Source organism: Tenrec ecaudatus, chromosome 1 (genome assembly GCF_050624435.1).
Source record: "Tenrec ecaudatus isolate mTenEca1 chromosome 1, mTenEca1.hap1, whole genome shotgun sequence".
NCBI lineage: Eukaryota > Metazoa > Chordata > Mammalia > Afrosoricida > Tenrecidae > Tenrec > Tenrec ecaudatus.
The window spans coordinates 21,920,549-21,938,688 of record NC_134530.1 but is presented as its reverse complement, the minus strand read 5'-3'; the positions used below and the strand labels follow the sequence as shown (position 1 = coordinate 21,938,688).

At 56.7% G+C, this 18,140-nt stretch overlaps 1 protein-coding gene across 2 annotated transcripts in view; it reads right to left on the bottom strand.

Moving 5' to 3' along the window:
- Positions 1 to 18,140, bottom strand: part of TPM4 (tropomyosin 4) — a 33,169-nt gene that overhangs the window by 6,539 nt on the left and 8,490 nt on the right. The window contains exons 1-7 of one of the 2 annotated variants that reach the window (XM_075548475.1): positions 17,855 to 18,075; positions 11,212 to 11,345; positions 7,276 to 7,393; positions 6,277 to 6,347; positions 5,022 to 5,097; positions 1,696 to 1,758; positions 1,523 to 1,592 (exon numbers count right to left, since the gene is read on the bottom strand). In XM_075548475.1, the coding sequence (XP_075404590.1) occupies positions 1,523 to 1,592; positions 1,696 to 1,758; positions 5,022 to 5,097; positions 6,277 to 6,347; positions 7,276 to 7,393; positions 11,212 to 11,345; positions 17,855 to 17,986 (664 nt within the window). In that variant the 5' untranslated portion in view covers positions 17,987 to 18,075. Of the gene's footprint in view, positions 1 to 1,522; positions 1,593 to 1,695; positions 1,759 to 5,021; positions 5,098 to 6,276; positions 6,348 to 7,275; positions 7,394 to 11,211; positions 11,346 to 17,854; positions 18,076 to 18,140 lie in introns of those variants that run through there. The other variant, XM_075548469.1, reaches the window with a different exon arrangement.

Here is an 18,140-nt window from a genome sequence, read left to right as displayed (position 1 = left end):
ACGAGAGGACGTGGAGGCAAGGGCCACCTGTCTTTATTTTGCCAAGCGGTCAAAGGCACATCAGAAGCAGGGAGCGAGCGGGTGCCCCCGGCAACCCCTAGGGGCAGAGGCACAGAGGAAGAGGCCGACCGCCCGCGGCGGCACCGCCAGGGCAGAGGGCAGCACCGAGCGGCTCCTCACAGAGAAGTCATGTCGTTCAGGGCATGGTCCAGCTCCTCGCTGATAGCTTTGTACTTCAGCTTCTGAGCGTATAACTCGTCTAGAGAGACGGCGGAGGTCCCCGGGGGAGAGAGTTCGGAAGAAGAGGTACAGGGAACAGAGCACAGCGCGAGGGTCGGGATGGAGGGTCACAGATGCGCCACGTGAGGGAAAGGAAAAGAAAAGGAAAAAGTGAGAAAACCAAGCGTGAACTGGGAGAGAGGGAGGTGACTCATGAAGCACCAAGAGAAACAAAAGGTCCGGTCTCAGCGCTATATGTTTGGAAGCCCCACCGGGTGGGGGGTAGCTGGGGACTACCAATGGACAGAGCTCCACTCCTCCCGCCCCAGTTATTTCTGGCTTCCAATGATGTCACCAGACCAAAGGTTATCCTTTGGAATGAGGCGTTTTCTCTTATATGGAAACCTCCACCCACCCACCCACCCCCAACCAAACAGTGGGATGTGCAAGCGGCGGAATGCGCTATAAGCCCTTTCTGTGTGCAGATAGGCCACTGGGAAGGATGTTTGTTGGGACCTCAGGATTCTGGAATTCCCAGACTATTCCATGAAGGACCACGGGGCAGCTTTTTAAAAACAGGCACCCCACCAGCCCATGCTGTAATAAATACACTGTCGCCAGACTGGCCGCCTTCACTCAGGCCTCTCACCAGAACCGGCAGCCAACAAGTGGATTCTGATTCCTGGCGACTCCCACAGGAGCAGGGTCCAACTGCTCCGCAGGCTTTCCAGAGCAGACAGCCTCTTGGAAGCGGAGAGCCAGGCCTTTCACCCCCGGCAGCGATCTAGATTTTTGGTTCACAGTCAGGCGTTTGACCATTTGGACTGCTCAGGGGACTCTAACAGGCAGCCTCCAAAGGCTTGTGGAGAAAGAGGCGCCCCCCCACCTAACAATCTTGTATAGTTCCATTTTCTCATCCTGCCATAAGCTTTGACCTCCCAGGGAGTGCCGCTCAATAAAAAATGCAAAGCGTCCCTCAGGAATGACCAAGCTACAAGAATCTCTAAAGACTTAAAAAAAAAAGCGCCAAACCAGACCGCCGTCTTTGGGTCTGGACTCTCACATGTGGGGCCAATTAAGCAGAGAATATTTTTCATTCCTTGAAAATGCCAACGCCAGTCCGAATGGGAGTTCCACTCCCCGATTCCCTGGCCTCAGACCGCCAGATGCGCTATCACCGCTTGACTTTCTGAAAGGGAGCGGTGGGCCCCACTCAGCCCCTCCGGGGGCCTCCCCCGACTGGCTGGGGGATGCAGCCTCCCGGGAGGAGCAGGGCAAACCCACTGAGGGGCGAAGTGCCTACCTTCCAGGTCATCGATGGTCTTTTCCAGCTTGGCAACTGTTCTCTCTGCGAACTCGGCGCGGGTCTCCGCCTGGACAGGGAGAAAGGTGTCACCATGGGTGCTTGGGATTGCCCCCCTGCCCACCCCCCAGGAAACTGGGGCTAGTTGGGGTGGGCCCATATTTCATATTTACCTCTTTCAGTTTGTCAGACACCAGTTTGATCTCTTCTTCATATTTATCTTCCTTTTCAGAATACTATGGGGGAGAATGAAACACAGCTTTAGCAAAAGGGGGTGAGGGTCGGGGTGTGGGGGGAGCAAAGGCAGGTTCCAAAGCCCTTGGAAAAAAGTCCTTCAGGCCAACACGCCAGGAGCCGCTAAGAAGCGACCAGGGGTCACGGCTGCCCTTTCCACCAGAGCCACAAGGTGGCGACAACCCACGTGTCTGTCCACAGATGCCGGGGAAACGCCACGTGGTCCCTTCCACGCAAGAAAGCACTGCCCACTGCTCTCAAGGCAATTCCAACTCACAGCGACTGCTCAGCCGCAGGAGAAATGCCACCACCTGGCCGAACCTCGAAATGTCCAGGTGGAGTGAAATTAGCCAGCCCCCCTAGAAAACCCTGGTGGGCAGCAGCTCCGCTCTAGAACGCACGGCATCTCTCCGAGTCGAAAATCCACCAGACGGAACCTACTCCACCACCAACCAGGGGAGGGAGGCGCCTGTGTTTGGGGTGGTGGTCACGGCCGTGCAGTGACTTGGGCGAGTGGCTACACGGCTTGAGGAACACCATCGGTGTAACTCAGTCGTGGACGGCAGAAATCCGTGAGGCGCTGTGTATTTTGTTGAGGGTAATTGTCCAGTAAAAAGAAATTTAGGTAAGAAGAAGAAGGTGCACTGAAGATGGGGCAGGCCGGCTGCGACAGAACGGAGGACCCCGCCACTTGAGACCCCTGACCTGGTCTGTTTCCAACCCCACCTTCCACCCACCTCCATGGGGGCGGGTCGCACTATGCTCGCTCCTGTCTCCCAGGTGTGTGCAGCCTAGCCTGCGACGGCCTGTCCCCAGGGCCACCTGCTGGACCCTGTGTCCTTCAAGGCTCAATTCAGATGAGTGTTGTTAGTACTGTCAAGTTACCCCGGACTCATGAGACCCCACGCACAGAATGGTGACACGCTTTGCGGCTGTCACCCCTCCCCCAGGGCTGTGTACACCCCCTCACCCCCAGCTCAGACCGCTGTGCTACAGGGCTCTCACGGGCTGATGTTCGGACGTCGATAGCCAGACCCTTTCTTCCTAATCCCTCTTGCTCTGAAAGCACCACTGAAAATCGCTGCCACGTCCCACAGCCACACGTGTCTCTGCTGACGGGGTGGGTGGTGGCTGTGCATGAGGTCCACTGCGCAGTGGACCTGCGCGGTGTCCTGCACGGTAGAGATGAGAATTCTACCACCGAGGATCATGTCAACATCTAGCTTTGTGTTGGGCCCAGAGCCAGGCCAAGCGCTTGCTGTGTGGACAGGAATCCTCACCACGTTCAGAGACAAGGACATAGTCACCGTGGTGAAGTCACGATCTAGGGTCACTGGCCTGGCTCTTGGGCAACAGAGCCATGGTTGGACCTGGCTCTGGAACCAATGCTCCTGACTGTTCCGTACGTCACTTCCTCTGGGGCACCTTTGTCAAAGTATCAAGGTCCCCCAATCTGACTCCCAAATCACTTGGGTTACTTGGTATGTGCTTTTGCCCACTGGACTAGACCCCGAGCTCTTCAGGGATTGATTATCTTTGTAACACCTGTCCCCAGGCCTGGTGCGGCATTGATTGCTCACACACCCGACTATCACAAATGCACCAGGCTCAGGAGCAGGGAAACATCTCTGAACAAGCGAGCTAAGACACCTGTCGTTGGAAGTCACAATCTAGTATGGTGGACATGCAACGGACAGTCGTCACACTGGGTGGGATCAACAGGCAGAGCAGTGGGTCACACGTCAGAGAGACACAGCCAACCTCGAAGAGAGACCTCGGAAGTGACTCGGCGGCCGGGGCTGGAAGGAGGAGTCCACTCCTGTCAGTGTGTCGTACCGTGGTGGCTTGCGTGTTGCCGGAAGCGATGCCACCACTATTTCAAACACCAGGAGGGTCACCTGTGGTGGGCAGGTTTCAGAGGAGCTTCCAGACCAACAGAGACTAGTTGGAAAGGCCTGGAAATGGACCTCCCTTCCCGGAAACTCAGCCGACGGAAGCCACATGCGTCGTCACAGAACGCAGCGGGCTCTCTGGCTCTAACGGAGGACTTCCTGTTAGGGGAGACCTGCAGTGCACAGCGCCGGGCTGGCACACTGGCGACAGGCTGGGCACCGTTTCCTTCCGTTGGCTAAGGGGTCATCAGGTCAGAGGCAACCCAGTGGCAGTGAATGATAACAAATGAACGAGAAGGGGTCTTCCCGAGGAGAGAAGGAAGGGGAGGGGACAGAGGAGGGAGGGAAGCGGGGACTGTGTGAGACTGAAGCTCGTAGCAGATGGAGCGCAGCAGCAGGAGGGAGAATCTGAAGCCGGGCTTCTGCAGGGACACTGCCCTCCCTCTGCCCCCAGGGCCGGGTCCTGTCTCCAGAGACTGCTTTGGGGAAGGCTCCCATCTAAAAAGCCCAAGAACTCACTGACTGCCCTCCTCCGGTCGATGCCGGCTCACAGTGACCACCCTATAGGACAGGGCAGACCTGCTCCTGTGGGTTTCCGAGACACTAACTCTTTATGGGAGTAGAAAGCCCTGTCTTTCTCCCGCAACAAAGCCCAGTACCGCCACTCAGCCTTGGAGAAGGCATTTCTGGAGGTACTGGGGTAAGAGCAGGCCGCGTGCTCACACCGCTGTGCCCAGGGTCTCCCTAAGGAGTCTCAGACGGAGGAAAAGCAAACTACTGCCAGCGAGTCGATCCTGCCGCATGGGGACCCCGCCCATGTGGGGCAGAAAGATGGTACAGGCAAGGCTGTGACCTACGGGAAGCGGTTCTCCTTTCCTGTCCGGTGTGTCTGCGCGGAGTTGAACTGACAACCTTTCAGTTAGCCGTCGAGTGCTTTAACCACTTGTACCATTAATACACACACACTCACACACACCACCAACCCCGTTGCTGTTGATTCTGACCCCAAAGTGTGGGGGTAAAACTGAGCCCTGTAGGCTTTTAAAGACCTTCCAGAAGCCGATTGCCAGGCCTCTCCTTCCACGGCACTGCCAGGTGAGTTCCCACAAGGTGAGCAGGCGAGGGCTCCCCCATCTCATCCTGCATCCTCAGGTAAGAGGAGCTCAAAGAGGGTGCCCAGACCCCAGGAGCCTGCAGTCGGGGTGGGGGAGGGTCTTGAGCCCGCTGGCACCCATCCCCACAGGGAACGAACCTAGCTGCTAGGTCCCCCGAAACTCCTGTTCACAAGGAAAGGTTCAGATTCCCGCCACCCCTTGGCACACACACCCCATCCTTGGAGAAGCAAAGACCACCAGCCGGTCGCTGCCACCCACCTTTTCGGAGGCCGCCTCCAGCGATTTCAGATTATTGGTGACATTTTTCAGTTCTTCTTCCAGGTCGCCGCATTTTCTGCCCAGAGAAGACAAAGGGCTTTTGTGACGAACCCACGGCTCCCCGAAAAGATGTCCTTGCCCCCGGGCCCCAGGAAGGAATGTGGGAACGCATTTTTCAGCGGATTCTTCCGGGAGGGAGGGCTGTGTCCTTACTCATCACCCCCCTTTCCCCCACCGGCAATCCTCCAAGACCGAGGCCCGGCCTGCCTGGCAGTCTCTGAGAGGTTTGCAAAGGGCCCCTGGGCTCCTGCCAAGCGTGAGACAATGCGAGCCAGCGGCCTTGTGCAATCTGTGACTGCCCAGGCCAGCTCCGCTGCGGAAGGCGGGAGGAAGAGACGGGGCAGGAGCCTGGGAGCCGGCAGCCAGCTCCTCCACTGGGCACTCAGGGGAGACGGGTGTGCCCTCGGCCCCCCGGGAGCTCTCTGAGATGGAGTCCTCGGCCTCCACCAACGGGGAGAATTTGGGGCGAACTTCTCACCTCTCCCCCAGGAAGGTGTGTGTCTCAGGCAAACTGATGCCCGGAGGTAGATATTTGGACACCACAGGGGCTGCATGGCTTCCCCAGAGACCCTCTCTTGGGAAATGGGGTGGTTATCGACGGAATTGCGTCCACCCCACCTGCCACTGGCCCCCTAAAAATGCGAGTTAGCATCCTAACCCCTGTGCGTTCGGGTCTCATCCATTTTGAAAAACGGGTTTCCTTGTTGGGTTAACGAGGCCCCATCTGTGCAGGGCTGGCCTGTCTTAGGCCAATTCCTTTTGGGACATGAGAGGAACCGATAAGGCACAGCACTGACGGCGGTGGATGCCTCCGGAAGAGACACTAAAGGAGATGAGCATCCTCTGCCCCCCGCCCCCCTCCCCCGAGACTTCCTCTGAGTCAGCACCCTGAACTTGGAAGTCTGGCTTCTGGAACTCTGAGACGATACATTTTCTTGTCCTTGAAACCAACCTCCTGTCCCCGTTATGGCATTTCTTCTCCATCCACTTGGGCACACGGAGACCCAGCCCAATCTACCCCCCTCTCTGCAGGAGCAGTCTGCACGTGAGCATTGTTTTCCAGGGCCAGGGGAACAGGCACCGTCTGACACCCTCCCCCATCACCCAGGGAGGCAACAAGCAGGGCGACCCAGGTCCCCACACCCACAGCTCCCGCCCATGGGCCGGGCCCGGCCCGTCCGGTTCTGCCACTCACAGCTCAGACACTTCTGCTCGCTCCTCGGCCCTCTCCAGCTCGCCCTCTAGGATCACCAGCTTACGAGCTACCTGTAGAGACAGAAAGCCTCCACTGAGGCCCCCTCCTTCAGGAGGTCTCCCGGCCCCGAGGGAAGCCCATCCGCAGTGCGGGCTTCCTGCCTCATCCCCAGCTCAGGGAGTCCTGCTTGTCAGGCCCCACGCCCGCCAACTGCGGCACCCCTCCCTCATGTGGCAGTCAACTGGCTCTGCAGGGGGGTCCCGGGCTGTGAGCTTTTTGGAGCAGACTGCCAGGTCTTCCTTCCGATGGGCCTTTGGATGGGTTAAACCACCAGCCTTGCTGTTCGTCCAGAGCTTCACTGCTTGGTCACCAGGCCATTCTTCTGGGTGGACTAGAACGTCTCACCTTCCAGACAGCAGTATCTGCAGCTTCTCCACCCCTTGGGCCTCAGGAGTGAGGCAGATGAGGAAGGGCAGAAGAGCAGGGCCAGGGGGGTGTACAAGTGGGTGTGGGCTTCTGGTCTGCAGATGCAGGACCATCTGGGTTTTAGCCCCACAGTACTGCCAAAGGGCCCCTGGGTGCACTCCGTCCACGGTCAGCCGCTAACCGGAAGGTGGGCAGCTCCAATCCAACCAGCGGGCGCCCCGGAAGAAAAGCCTGGCTGTCCACTTCTATAAAGAGGATGGCCCGGAAAAGCCCAGGAAGCGGTTCTACTGTGGCACACACAGGGTGGCCAAGAGTCAGAAAGGATTGCACGGTGTTACCCAGAGTCAGGGCGCTCTGATCACCCGGTGTTTTCCCAAACACAGCTCCCTGGGGACCCTCGCTCGCCAGCACAGAGTCGATTCTGACTCCTCATGCCCCAACAGAGTGGAGTGGAACCGCCATTGGCTTTGGGGGAGGTGCAGTTTTCTGGCCAAGGGGTCGACTCTGGGACAACATGTGGCTGCAGGGCAGCTGCCCCAGTCCCGAGGCTCTCCCCGGCCAAGCTCCACTCACCTCCTCGTATTTGCGGTCGGCCTCCTCAGCGATGTGCTTGGCCTCCTTGAGCTGCATCTCCTGGATCTCCATCTTCTCCTCATCTTTCATGGCCCGGTTTTCTATCACCTTCATGCCTCTGCAAGGAGCCACCTCATCAAGACCACCACCCACTCCAATACGACCCCACATAGGTGCCAGTAAGCACTGTCTCCAATCTCTGCTGAGCACCAGCCCCAAGCGGCCCTGCAGGCCATCTGCCAGGCTCACAGACTGGCACCCTTCATGTTCCCTGCTGTGTGCAGACCGAAGGGGAACTCTGACCTCTACATCTGTGGATGCCCCTGTGTTTGGGAATTGAGTTTCCTTTGTTAGATTCAGGAAGCCACTTCAGGGTGGGTCCTCAACCTAATCACTTCTGAGCCTTAAGGTACAGCACACAGGCATCGTGATTGGTGACTGCAGAATGGAACTGTGCTCCCAGGCTTTTCAGGAACAGGAAGTCAGGGCTGTCCTCGGAGGTGCCGATAGGTGGGTTTGAACCGATGACCTGTCATCTAGGTATGGAGTACTTAACTGTTTGTGCCAGGTGGGGACGCCATAGGACAGGCACAGAGACAAATGGGAGAAAAGTAGATGCCACATGAAGACTGGCAAGGAAGCAAGAGAAGCTGAGCCAAGCAAGGGCCATTCCTCAGTGAGGACAGATGGCAGACACCTTCCCCTGGAGCTGGCTCCCTGAATTTAGACTTGTAGCTCCCTGAATGGTGAGAAAAGCAACTTCTGCTTGGGAACAAGGAGGAGCTGATGCCAGGGCTCAAGTAGAAAGGACATGCTTTGAAAATGATGATGGCAACCTGTGATTGGTACAGTTGGCGTATGGATTGTTCTAAGAGCTGTAAGAGCCCTCAATCCAGTGATCAAAGAAACAAAACAAACAACCACTTGTTTGTGGTCTCTGTGGGACACGCATTCTAGCTGATAAAGGCTGTTTTATACTGAAACTCTGTCACTGAGGCAATTCTGAATCATAGCGACACTGGAGAGCAGAACAGGACAGAGCTAGTCCTTGGGTTGCTGAGGCTGTGAACCTTTTATGGGAGCAGAAAGCCTCATCTTCCTCCTGTGGAGCGGCCAGTGGGTTCGAACTGCTGACCTTGCAGTTAGCAGCCCAACCCGTTAGTGCCTCAGCTACCAGTGCTCCTGTTCTATGAGCCCCGTTTTAGAGAGGAGAAAACTGAGGCACAGAAAGGGTAAGCGCAAGGTGGGTGGTGGCTCTCAGCTGCCGTGGAGCCGGGCCCCAACTCATGGTGACGCCGTGGAAAGAGAAGGCGGGGATGCCTGGTCAGGAGCCACAGGATTTCCATCAGCTGACTTCCGGAAGCAGTTTGCTAGGCCTTCCTTCTGCGGCACCTCTGGGTGGGCTTACCCACCAGTCTTTCAGTGAGTGCTCCAGCAACTAGCCATCTGGGCCCCCGGGGACCCTCTTCAGATCACACGGAGCGTCAGATAAACTGAGGACCTGAAGAGGCTGAGCCAGGCTCCCATGTCAGCACGTGTGGCGGTTGCTCAGAACACAGGGACGCACACTTGGAGCCATCATCACACCACTCTCAGCTGTCCACACACCCTCAGGCCGGCCCCGGCACACACAGAGGTCCCTCCAACCCCCCACCCCCCACCATGGTACTCCTCTGGTAGGGCGCAGGGGAAGCCATGAATCTGGGCCTTCCAGTTCCAAGTCTAGATCTCCTTCTACCAATCACCTGGAAACCCCCAACACCCAACACCAGGACAAACACTTCAAACTCGTTACCATCTAATCCATTCCACCACCACCCACCCCCCGGTGACCCCAGGCGTTTGCTACAGTGTCGAACCGCTCCATAGGGCTTTCTGGGCTGTGGTTCTTAATGGAACTGGATCAGGTCGCTTCTTTCTGCAGGTGGGTTTGAACCGCCAACCTTTAGGTTATCAGAAGAGCCCAAACCATCTGCGGCACCCAAGAACCTATCAAAACACAGCCATCTCCAACACAGGTGTCACCGAAGGTCTCTGGGGGGTCCTGTGCAGAGCAGTGTGTGGCCTGCCCAGCTCCCTGCCATTGGAGCCTCCTTGAAGGTGCGACATCTGGCTGGGCTGACTGCGAACAGGACCAGCAGCTAGGCACAGCCGTGAGCTCCCCGGGCCTGGGACCTTCATAGGCTCTCTGGGCTGCTGTCACCTCCCTCTACCACAGGGCGGAAGCCTCCATTGGGTCCCTGTCCCAGCTCTTCCATAAACCCTCCCCCATCTGCCGGCAGAAGGAAGCCTGGCTGACTGTGGGCTGAAAGTCAGTGGTACAAGCCCACCAGCTGCTCTGTGAGGGAAGGGTGTAGCCCTCTGGGCCCATGAGGGTTCTATCAGGGCAGGGCGGGTCCTAGATCTAATCACTTGTGGGTTATAAAGCAAGCAGGGTTGGGCTCGGCCCAGAGGGGAAGAGCGCTGCTAGGGGAGATCACCAAGGAACTGAGCAAGTCCCGGTATACAGAAACTCAGAGACAAGGTCCTTCCCCCAGAGCAGATGGAGAGGGCCTTCCTGCAGAGAACTGAGCTGGATGGACCAACGAGGATCCTGGTGGAGTCACATGGCAGAAACCCAGTGATCGCCATCACCCCATGTGGCTGAGCCATGAACCCTGTGCCCTGAGAATCACAGTCGACCTCCACCCTGCGGTGCCCACGTCACGGAGTGCCAGAGAGTAGGCTGCTGCCCGGAGGGAGCATCCGGCTGTAGGCGGGGGAGTGCCGCCAGCCTCGCGTCCCTGATCGGGACTGAATGTCTGGTGTGATCGCTGAGTGGACTGACCCTCCTAGTGATCCTATGGGACAGAGTGGAACTGCCCCACTGGGTTGGCAAAACTGCAGTCTTTATGGGGGCAATTAGAGGATTTAAACCACCAGCCTTTGCCTCAGCAGCTGAGCACTATGGTGCCCCTTCGAATACGTACTGTAAATCCTAACCTTGTTATCTGTGGATAGGTGGTATGTGGAACACATTGGCTATGTTCTCCCTCACAGCTATGGGGTCGATTCTGACTCAGAGTGACCCCAGGGGACAGGGTAGGGCTGCCCCTGTGGGTTTCCCAGACAGGAACTCATAACCCTCGTCTTTCTTCCGCAGAGCAGCTGGTGGCTTCAAACTGCTGACCTTGTGGTTCGCAGCCCAACATCTCACCTACCATACCACCAAGGTGGGTGAGACCATGTCTGTGTAGGGTGGGTCCTAAATCCAGTCACGTTTGAGACATAAAAGGCACAGCTTAGGCAGAGACAAGAGAGCCTGTGCAGGGAAAGTAGAGTGACTCCTGGTGATCACCAAGGTGCCAAGGGAGAGAAGCTGAAAGGGACAGGCGGAGCACCTTCCCCCAGAGCCAAAAGTCAAAACCGCACCCACTGCCATCGAGTCAATTGACTCACCGTGACCCTAGAGGGCAGTAGAACTGCCCCCTTGGGTTTCTGAGGTTATACATCTGTCCGGGAGCAGAAAGCCTCATTTTCCTACCTCGGAGCAGCTGGTAGGTTTGAACTGCTGACCTTGTGCTTAGCAGCCCAACTCATACCCCCTATGCCACAAGGGCTCCTTAACCCCCAGAGCTGGTGCACGTAATTCAGATGGCCCAGCCTCCCGCCCTGTGAGAAAATGAGTTTCCATTCTTGCCGGTTGTCTGTGAGTCAATACAACCACTGCACCGTGTCTATGTCTCATGTGTGCGATCCGACCAAACTCAACGGACCCAAGGGTTGGTGCCGCTGGGCGGGATCCCTATCCCAGTCGCATGGGGGCTCCTTGGGTCCAAACGGTGCCTTGAAGACAACCTGCGTATGCGCACGCACAATGCAGATCTCACCAAGGTCCACCCCAGCCGCCTGACCCTCATTTCCCGGGAGCCAACACTGGGTCGGGAGCATCCTCACCTCTCACTCTCATCCGCCGCCTTCTCGGCCTCCTCCAGCTTCTGCAGGGCTGTGGCCAGGCGTTCCTGGGCCCTGTCCAGCTCCTCCTCCACCAGCTGGATACGACGGTTGAGAGCTGCCACATCGCCTTCGGCCTGCAGGGTGGGAAGTGGACAGAGGGCGGCCAGGTTAAGAAAGGAACAGAACAGCCAGCGGCAGGAACACAAACGCCGTACCCTTTCCTCGGCGATGCCACTCTCCCACCGAAGCCCACCCAGGAACCCAGGCAGTAAGGCACTCGCACTCCTGTCGGGAGCTGGAATGGAAATTGCTACTAGCGTGGTCCCCCCAGATGGGGGCGTATGTCACTTAACAACAAAAGGGGTGCGTTGCAGCACAGGATGGGGGGTCAGGTCGACATCAGGAAAGAGATGAGCTCCAATCATGAGCTCCGAAACTAGAGCGCCGGCCTCTCTAGCAACCCGTGAAGGACCCACGTGTAAGGACCCACGTGGTAAGGACCGTGGCAAAGATACAGCACACAGACTATTGCTGGTTCCTAGAGAGCAAGCCCACTGGTGACCCAGCTCACCCTGCTGCGGGGTTACCTGAAGGGCATGGAGCCGCAGCCTGTAGAAAATCCTGATCAAAAGGAGGGAATGTAGACAAGAGCCACAAAGACTCATAAAACCCAGACTCTCCAGAGCGACCGGTCCTGGAGGAGCCCCTAGCCACTGTTGCTGCAAGGAAATCTCTATGCCTGATGCCGAAACTCCCCTGAAGGTGTCAGCAAACCAAACCCACAACCATTGAGCGTTTCCAAGAATGTCTGCCTCGAGCACTGTGTGCTTTAAAAGAATGATCTTCCCGGGGACCACACTGAGGACAGCAGCTTGAGAAGCTAGACGGGACGCTCAGGGGGCAGTTAGTTTGTGCTAATGATGGTGAAATGACAGAAAAAGATACTGAGGCACAGCCTAAAGAAGGCAGCCAATGACGGCGCCAAACCGTACATGTAGACTGGCTAACTGTTGAGCAAACCCAAACCAAACTCACTGCCATCAAGCCAGTGCTGACTCAGTGACTCCTCATGGGTTTCCGAGACTGTAACTGTTTACGGGAGTAGAAAGTCCAGTCTTCCTCCCTCGGAGCTGCTGGTGGTTTCAAACTGCTGGCCATGCAGATCGCAGCCCAACGCGCATAACAACTACACCACCGGGGCTCCTAGAACTGGTGTGGAAGGGGCTTCAAAAAGTGCATGTAAAAGTGGAATGCAGAGATAAAGAAAGGGATTTCCCTATGAGCTTTCTGAAGGCCCCTTATGTTTTGCTGTGTCGATTTTCATAAAAGTAAAACTAGTTAGGGAAGACATCGTTGCCTGGTAAAAAGTGTTTTAAAGACTAAGGTAGCCTCGCCGAACGGAGATACCCCCCTGACTCCTGTTAGAAAGGCCACATTCCATAAATAAAACCAAAAACCAAGGGATGGAAAACCGGTGTGGGTGAGGTTGTGGAGAAACCGGAGGCTCATCTACTGCTGATGGGAGGAAGGTCAGTGGGGTAGCCGCTGGGCAAACAGTTTGGTAGCTCCTCAAACAGCTGGAACGCCGACCCAGCCACCCTCCCCCAGGTGTCTGCCCAGGGGACGGGCAAGCAGGACCGTACACAGAAACCCGTGCACCGGTGTTTACAGCAGCGTGAGGACTTCAGTGTCCATCTACACAATGGAATACTACTTGGCCAGCAAGAGAAACGGAGCCCTCGTGCACGCCCTACCCGGATGAACCTGGAAAGCATCGTGCTGAGCAAACCTGGTACGATCTCAGTTCACAATAGGCCAAGATGTACAAGGAGCCCAGGCGGTGTACTGGGCTGACGGGTTGGGTTGCTAACCACAAGGTCAGCAGTTTAAAACCACCAGGTGCTCCGTGGGAGCAAGATGCGGCTTTCTGCTCCCATGAAGAGTTACAGCCTTGGAAAGCCACGGGGGCGGTTCTGCTCTGTCCTAGAGGGTCAGAATTGACCCCATAGCAGGATGTTATAGAAACCAAGGGTGGTTGGTGGTCTTCAGAGGTGGGAGGGGGGCTAGAGAGAGTCCTTGCTGGTAGAAGGAGGGTGAGTTTACATTCATGGCAGGAGAACAATCAGGGGAGAAACAGAAAAGTACAACTGATGCCACTGAATGGTTCGTCAGACTATTGAACACGCCACAACGCAAAAAACAAAACAAAAAAACCCAAAAATCAAACCCCGCAGATGTCTCAGTAAACTGTAGGGCAGGCAGGGGGACCAACAACAGGTCTGCAAGGGAGCGAAAACTCGACTTCAGGTAGAGAAGGTGTCTGAATGGTGGTGATGGCTTTCTAAGATGCTTTCACCCACTTTAAGGCAGGGGACTTGGGCCAGAAGGCTTCCCCTCTCTGAGCCTTTCCCCTCTCTGCTGGGAGGATGACCATGGAAGGGTGGGGGGCTGAACTCGATATATGCCCCCAAAGAGCCCCAAACCAATTGCCACGGAGTTGAGTCTGACTCAGGGAACCCCATGAGTGTAAATCCACTGAGGTGTGGAGGTCAGTCAATCTTTAGGGCAGCAGATTGCCAGTACTTTCTTCCACTGCACCTTTCTCTCACTCGCTGCCATCGAGTTGATGCGAACTTAATGACCCACCCTATAGGACAGGGAGAGCTGCCCTGGCGAGTTCCTGAGTCTGTACTCTTCATAGGAGTGGAAAACCTTGCCTTTCTCCCACAGAGTGTCTGGTGGTTTCAAACTGCTCACCCTTGGGATCGCAGTCAAACTCGTAACCACTATGCCACCAGGACTCCTTACAGCAGCACTGGGCGGGTTTAAGCTGCCAACCTTCACATCAGCCAGTAGTTGAACAAAAAACATTTATAGCACGCAGGGACCTCTGAAGCCACACAATCTTCTTCATACCAGAACAAAGAAAACTCTCTGAACTGGGGGAGGGCACACTGAGTTTACAGCCAGGAAAAAAAAGTAATAAAATGAGCATGAAACTTCTTAGTCCGAGAGTTCTAGAGACAGACAGACAGACTGCCACAGGGGTTAGGGATCACAACTTTTCTAAAACATCCATTTGGAGAAGCATTAAAACCACTGGCAATGCCTAGGAGACACTTGATAAAAACAGAACTAACTCACTGCCCTCGAGTTGATTTGATGCCGAATGATCCTTTAGGACAGAGGAGAACTGCCCCTGTGGGTTTCCAAGCCTGTAAATCTTTGTAAGAACAGAAAGCCTCATCTTTCTCCTACGGAGTGACTGGTGGTTTTGAACCGCTAACCCTGCAGCCCAACATGGAACCCACTGCACCAGCAGACCTCCTTGAACCACACACCGGATATATTTAATGTCGCTGAACTATCCATGTAAAGATTGCCGAAATGGCAACTGTTTAGTTATCCATCTATCACCCATAATTCAGAACAAAATACAACACTGACCAGCAAATAAGACGTATCCCTCAAGTCCTCCCTCTGATGACTGGGCACCTTTGGTTTTTGTATTGGGTTTTTTTTTTCAATCACAGGATCTTTCAGTCAGCCCATTCATCTTCAGCAACTGGGGCGGGACTTTTTATTGCTTCTCTCAATGGTTTTTCAGAGCCACAAGAGTGTCTAGCCGAGCCACGATCTAATTCGGAACACGTTGAATCGCACCAAAGAGAAACCTTGTGCCCATCAGCAGTCAAGAAATTGATGCTTAAGATCAAACACTGCCCTGCTCGATTCATGAGTTTATCTTTGAAAAATAGTGAGCAATCCCCCCTTCCTCTCTTTTGTAGGAAATGCTAGATCTTAGCCAACTCTGCTTTTTGCATATCTACAATTGCCTAGAATCAAGAGAGACCAGAGATACAGACCTACACTCCCAGGGGAGTGAAAAAAAAAAAAAGTCACGGAAAAACAGAATGGGCAAATAATGGAAAATTCCCACAAACATTTGGAAACCTCCTTGTTTGAGCCCGTTTATGTGTGTGTCCGTGTGTGGGTGTGTCCAGGGATGTGGACAGTAGGATCTGTGAGTGCCAGACCTCCAGGGGATGACCTTGTTTTCCACGTCCGAAAGCTTCTTGCGGGGCTTCTGTTGTACACAGGTTACGGTACACATGCTGGCAGGTGCTGCCTTCTGACCCCACGTGTGCAGAGTAGACGCCTAGGGGGTTACCTTTCAGAAGCAGATCACCAGGCCTCACAGGGTGGGCTTGAACTGGACACCTTTGGGCACCTGTACCTATGTTACATATTTTGCAGTAAGCAGCCTAGGCGGTGCTCTAGATTGAGTTGGCGGTTCAAAACCCATCGGTTGCTCCGATGGAGCAAGAGGAGGCTGTGTGTTCCTATAAAAATCCAGAGACTTGGAAACTTTACATAGGATTTGCTGTGCGGGGAGATCAAACCCATGGCAGTGAGTATGTGTACACATACATATAAGCGTTTTTGGGAAAAAAAAAATGCTTGTCACTGCTAGTCATGTCGGGCTCCACCTCTTCCTGCAATCAAAGCCTTCCACAGGCTACAAAGGATTTCCCTTATAAGGTAAAAGAGACTCTAGATACATGTGGCAAAGAAACAGGAAGATGTCGGTTAATCACACAAAAATCTAAATGAAACCAGCTGTTGGGCGGCTGCCCCAGAAGCCTGCCTCTGAGAGGCTCCCCTGCCCCCCTCCACCCCCCCCCCCCACTCTAGGCTTGGTTCCTCTCCCCAGAGGCCCTCTCCAGCTCCCAGTCTCCTGCCCACGGGAAGCATGCTTTGTAGAAGGAAGTTTTAAAGAGCCCTCAACTTTCCAAACACATCTTCCCAACCAATTGGCCTGCCCTGTTACTGAGTCTTGGCACACCACAGAAGGCCATTTTTAAAGCAGAAGTAATTGTCCTCCAGCGACACGACTTGGGAGGAGATCAGACAAGAGGTTCCGAGCAAGAGGCCAAAGCAGCTACTGTGTGAGGCCCGCACTGAGTGCCTCTCCTGGCCCAGGCAGCCCCATCGAATTCAGCGGCCCAGCACTGTGAGTGGGGGGACGGCCCTGGCCGAGCGAGTTCTCCCCAAGATCTTGCCTACAGATCCCAGCAACTCTTTTCCCTTTCAGGACCCCTCGCCCAGCCCCCACCCCACCCCCCAACATCCTTGCCTCGGAGCCTTTCTTTGTACTGGGAGGGCCCTATCCCAGCAAACGCTTATCCATCCTTTAAAACCTTGCCCATTCTCCATTTCGAGACTGCCCCGTTCACAGTCTAGGGAGCACCCACTACACGAATCGCCCCCACATCTGTGCATGTCCACAAAAAGAGCTGAGAACTCCCCAGGAAGATAAAGGGAGAGGACAAAGACACAGGCGGAGTACCTACTATGTGCCTGCCTCCACGCCGGGGTCCTTGCCGATGGTTTTACAGGGGTGGGGGGACAAGTACATAGCCAGAGTGGGGTTCTAGGTGAGACGGGACTAGAAGCCAGGTGTCTACCGAGCACAGGTGGGGCCACCCTGTCTCAAGAGGCGGTGTTAAGGGGCAGTTGAGACCCCTCCTTTCAGTCTCAGGCCTCCCAGCCTGTGGCGCAGGTCACAGAAAGCACCCAAAGTATGTGGAGAGAGGATTCCAAGTTAGATAACATCACGCCCTAAGCGCTCGCGCCCGGCCTGGCCGGGAGGGGCAGGCCAGCGGCTGGGGCAGCACTTCCGCCGGCCCGCCCGCCCGCCCGGGAGAGACACGTCGTCGCCGCCGCCGCCGCGCCCTGGGAAAGTTCGGCGGGAGTGGATCTGAGCGGGAAAGCCAGCCAGTGAGCCGCCCCTGGGCGCCCCGCCGCACCCAAGGGGAGTTCCACATCCCCCTCCGGCCTCGAATTTGCACCCTGGGCCAGGCGGGGCGCCCACCCGTGCTTAGAGCGTGCCCCTACCCCGATCGATCGCGTATCCCACCCCTCCCCCCATCCCCCCTACTGGCCCACCCGGCCCCGCCCTGCCTGGCTGGGTGCGGGGCGCCCCCTGCTCGGGCTACGGGCTGAAGGGCCTTGCTGAGGCCTCGGTGGGCGGCGGGGGGACTGGGGGTCGGCAGGATCTGAAAGCAAGGGATCCCAGCGAGTGGCGGGCAGGGAGGGCAGGAACTGGGTGGCACCGGGAGAAAGAAAGAAAGGAGGGGCGCCAGGGGGAAGGAAAGGCTGAGAGCAGGGGACCTAGAGCTGGATCGGCGGGGTGGGGGGGGCGCAGAGGGTTGGGGTTCCTGGGAAAGGGAAATGGAGGACCAGATAAAGCGTTAGGGTGCCGCGGGGGGGCGCAAAGAGAGGTTTCAAAGAGAGCTAGGCAGGCAGGTCCCAGGTGGGGGACTCGGGGTGCAAGGCTGGGGGCTGGGAGCGGGGAGGGGTGTAAGGCTCCAAGGAAGGAGCTCAGGGGTGGCCCGTGGGGGGGCCCGGGGCAGCCAGGGGGGTCCAGGTCTGGGAGGCGCCGGGCAGGGAACGCAGGGCTGGGAAGAGGCTGGGAAGGGTGTGCCTGGCTGGGATCCCCAGGTCTAGGGCCAGGTCCCGGGGGATGGAGGCGCCTGGGGTGGGGTGGGGTGGGGTGGGATGGTAGGATGGCAGGGCCGGGGAGCGGGTGGTGAGCCGCGGGCCCAGGAGGGTCAGCACGGGGATGCTGGGAGCCCCTCACTTTCTCTCGTCGCTCGCGTTCGCCGTCCAGCTCCCGCTGCAGGCCCTGCGCGCGGTCCTCCGCCTCATCCGCCTGCTGCTGCAGGGCCTGGATCTTGCGCTTCACCGCCTCCAGAGAGTTGAGGCCGGCCATGGCGGGACACGGCGGGGCGCAGGCTGGGCTCAGCAATGCTGCAGCACCGCGGCCCGGGCCTTTGCTACACCGGCTGCCCCCGCCCGTCCCCGCCCCCGGCCCGGCCGCCGTCGGGGTGAGGTCAGCGCGGCCGGGGCGACGTCACACCGCGGGG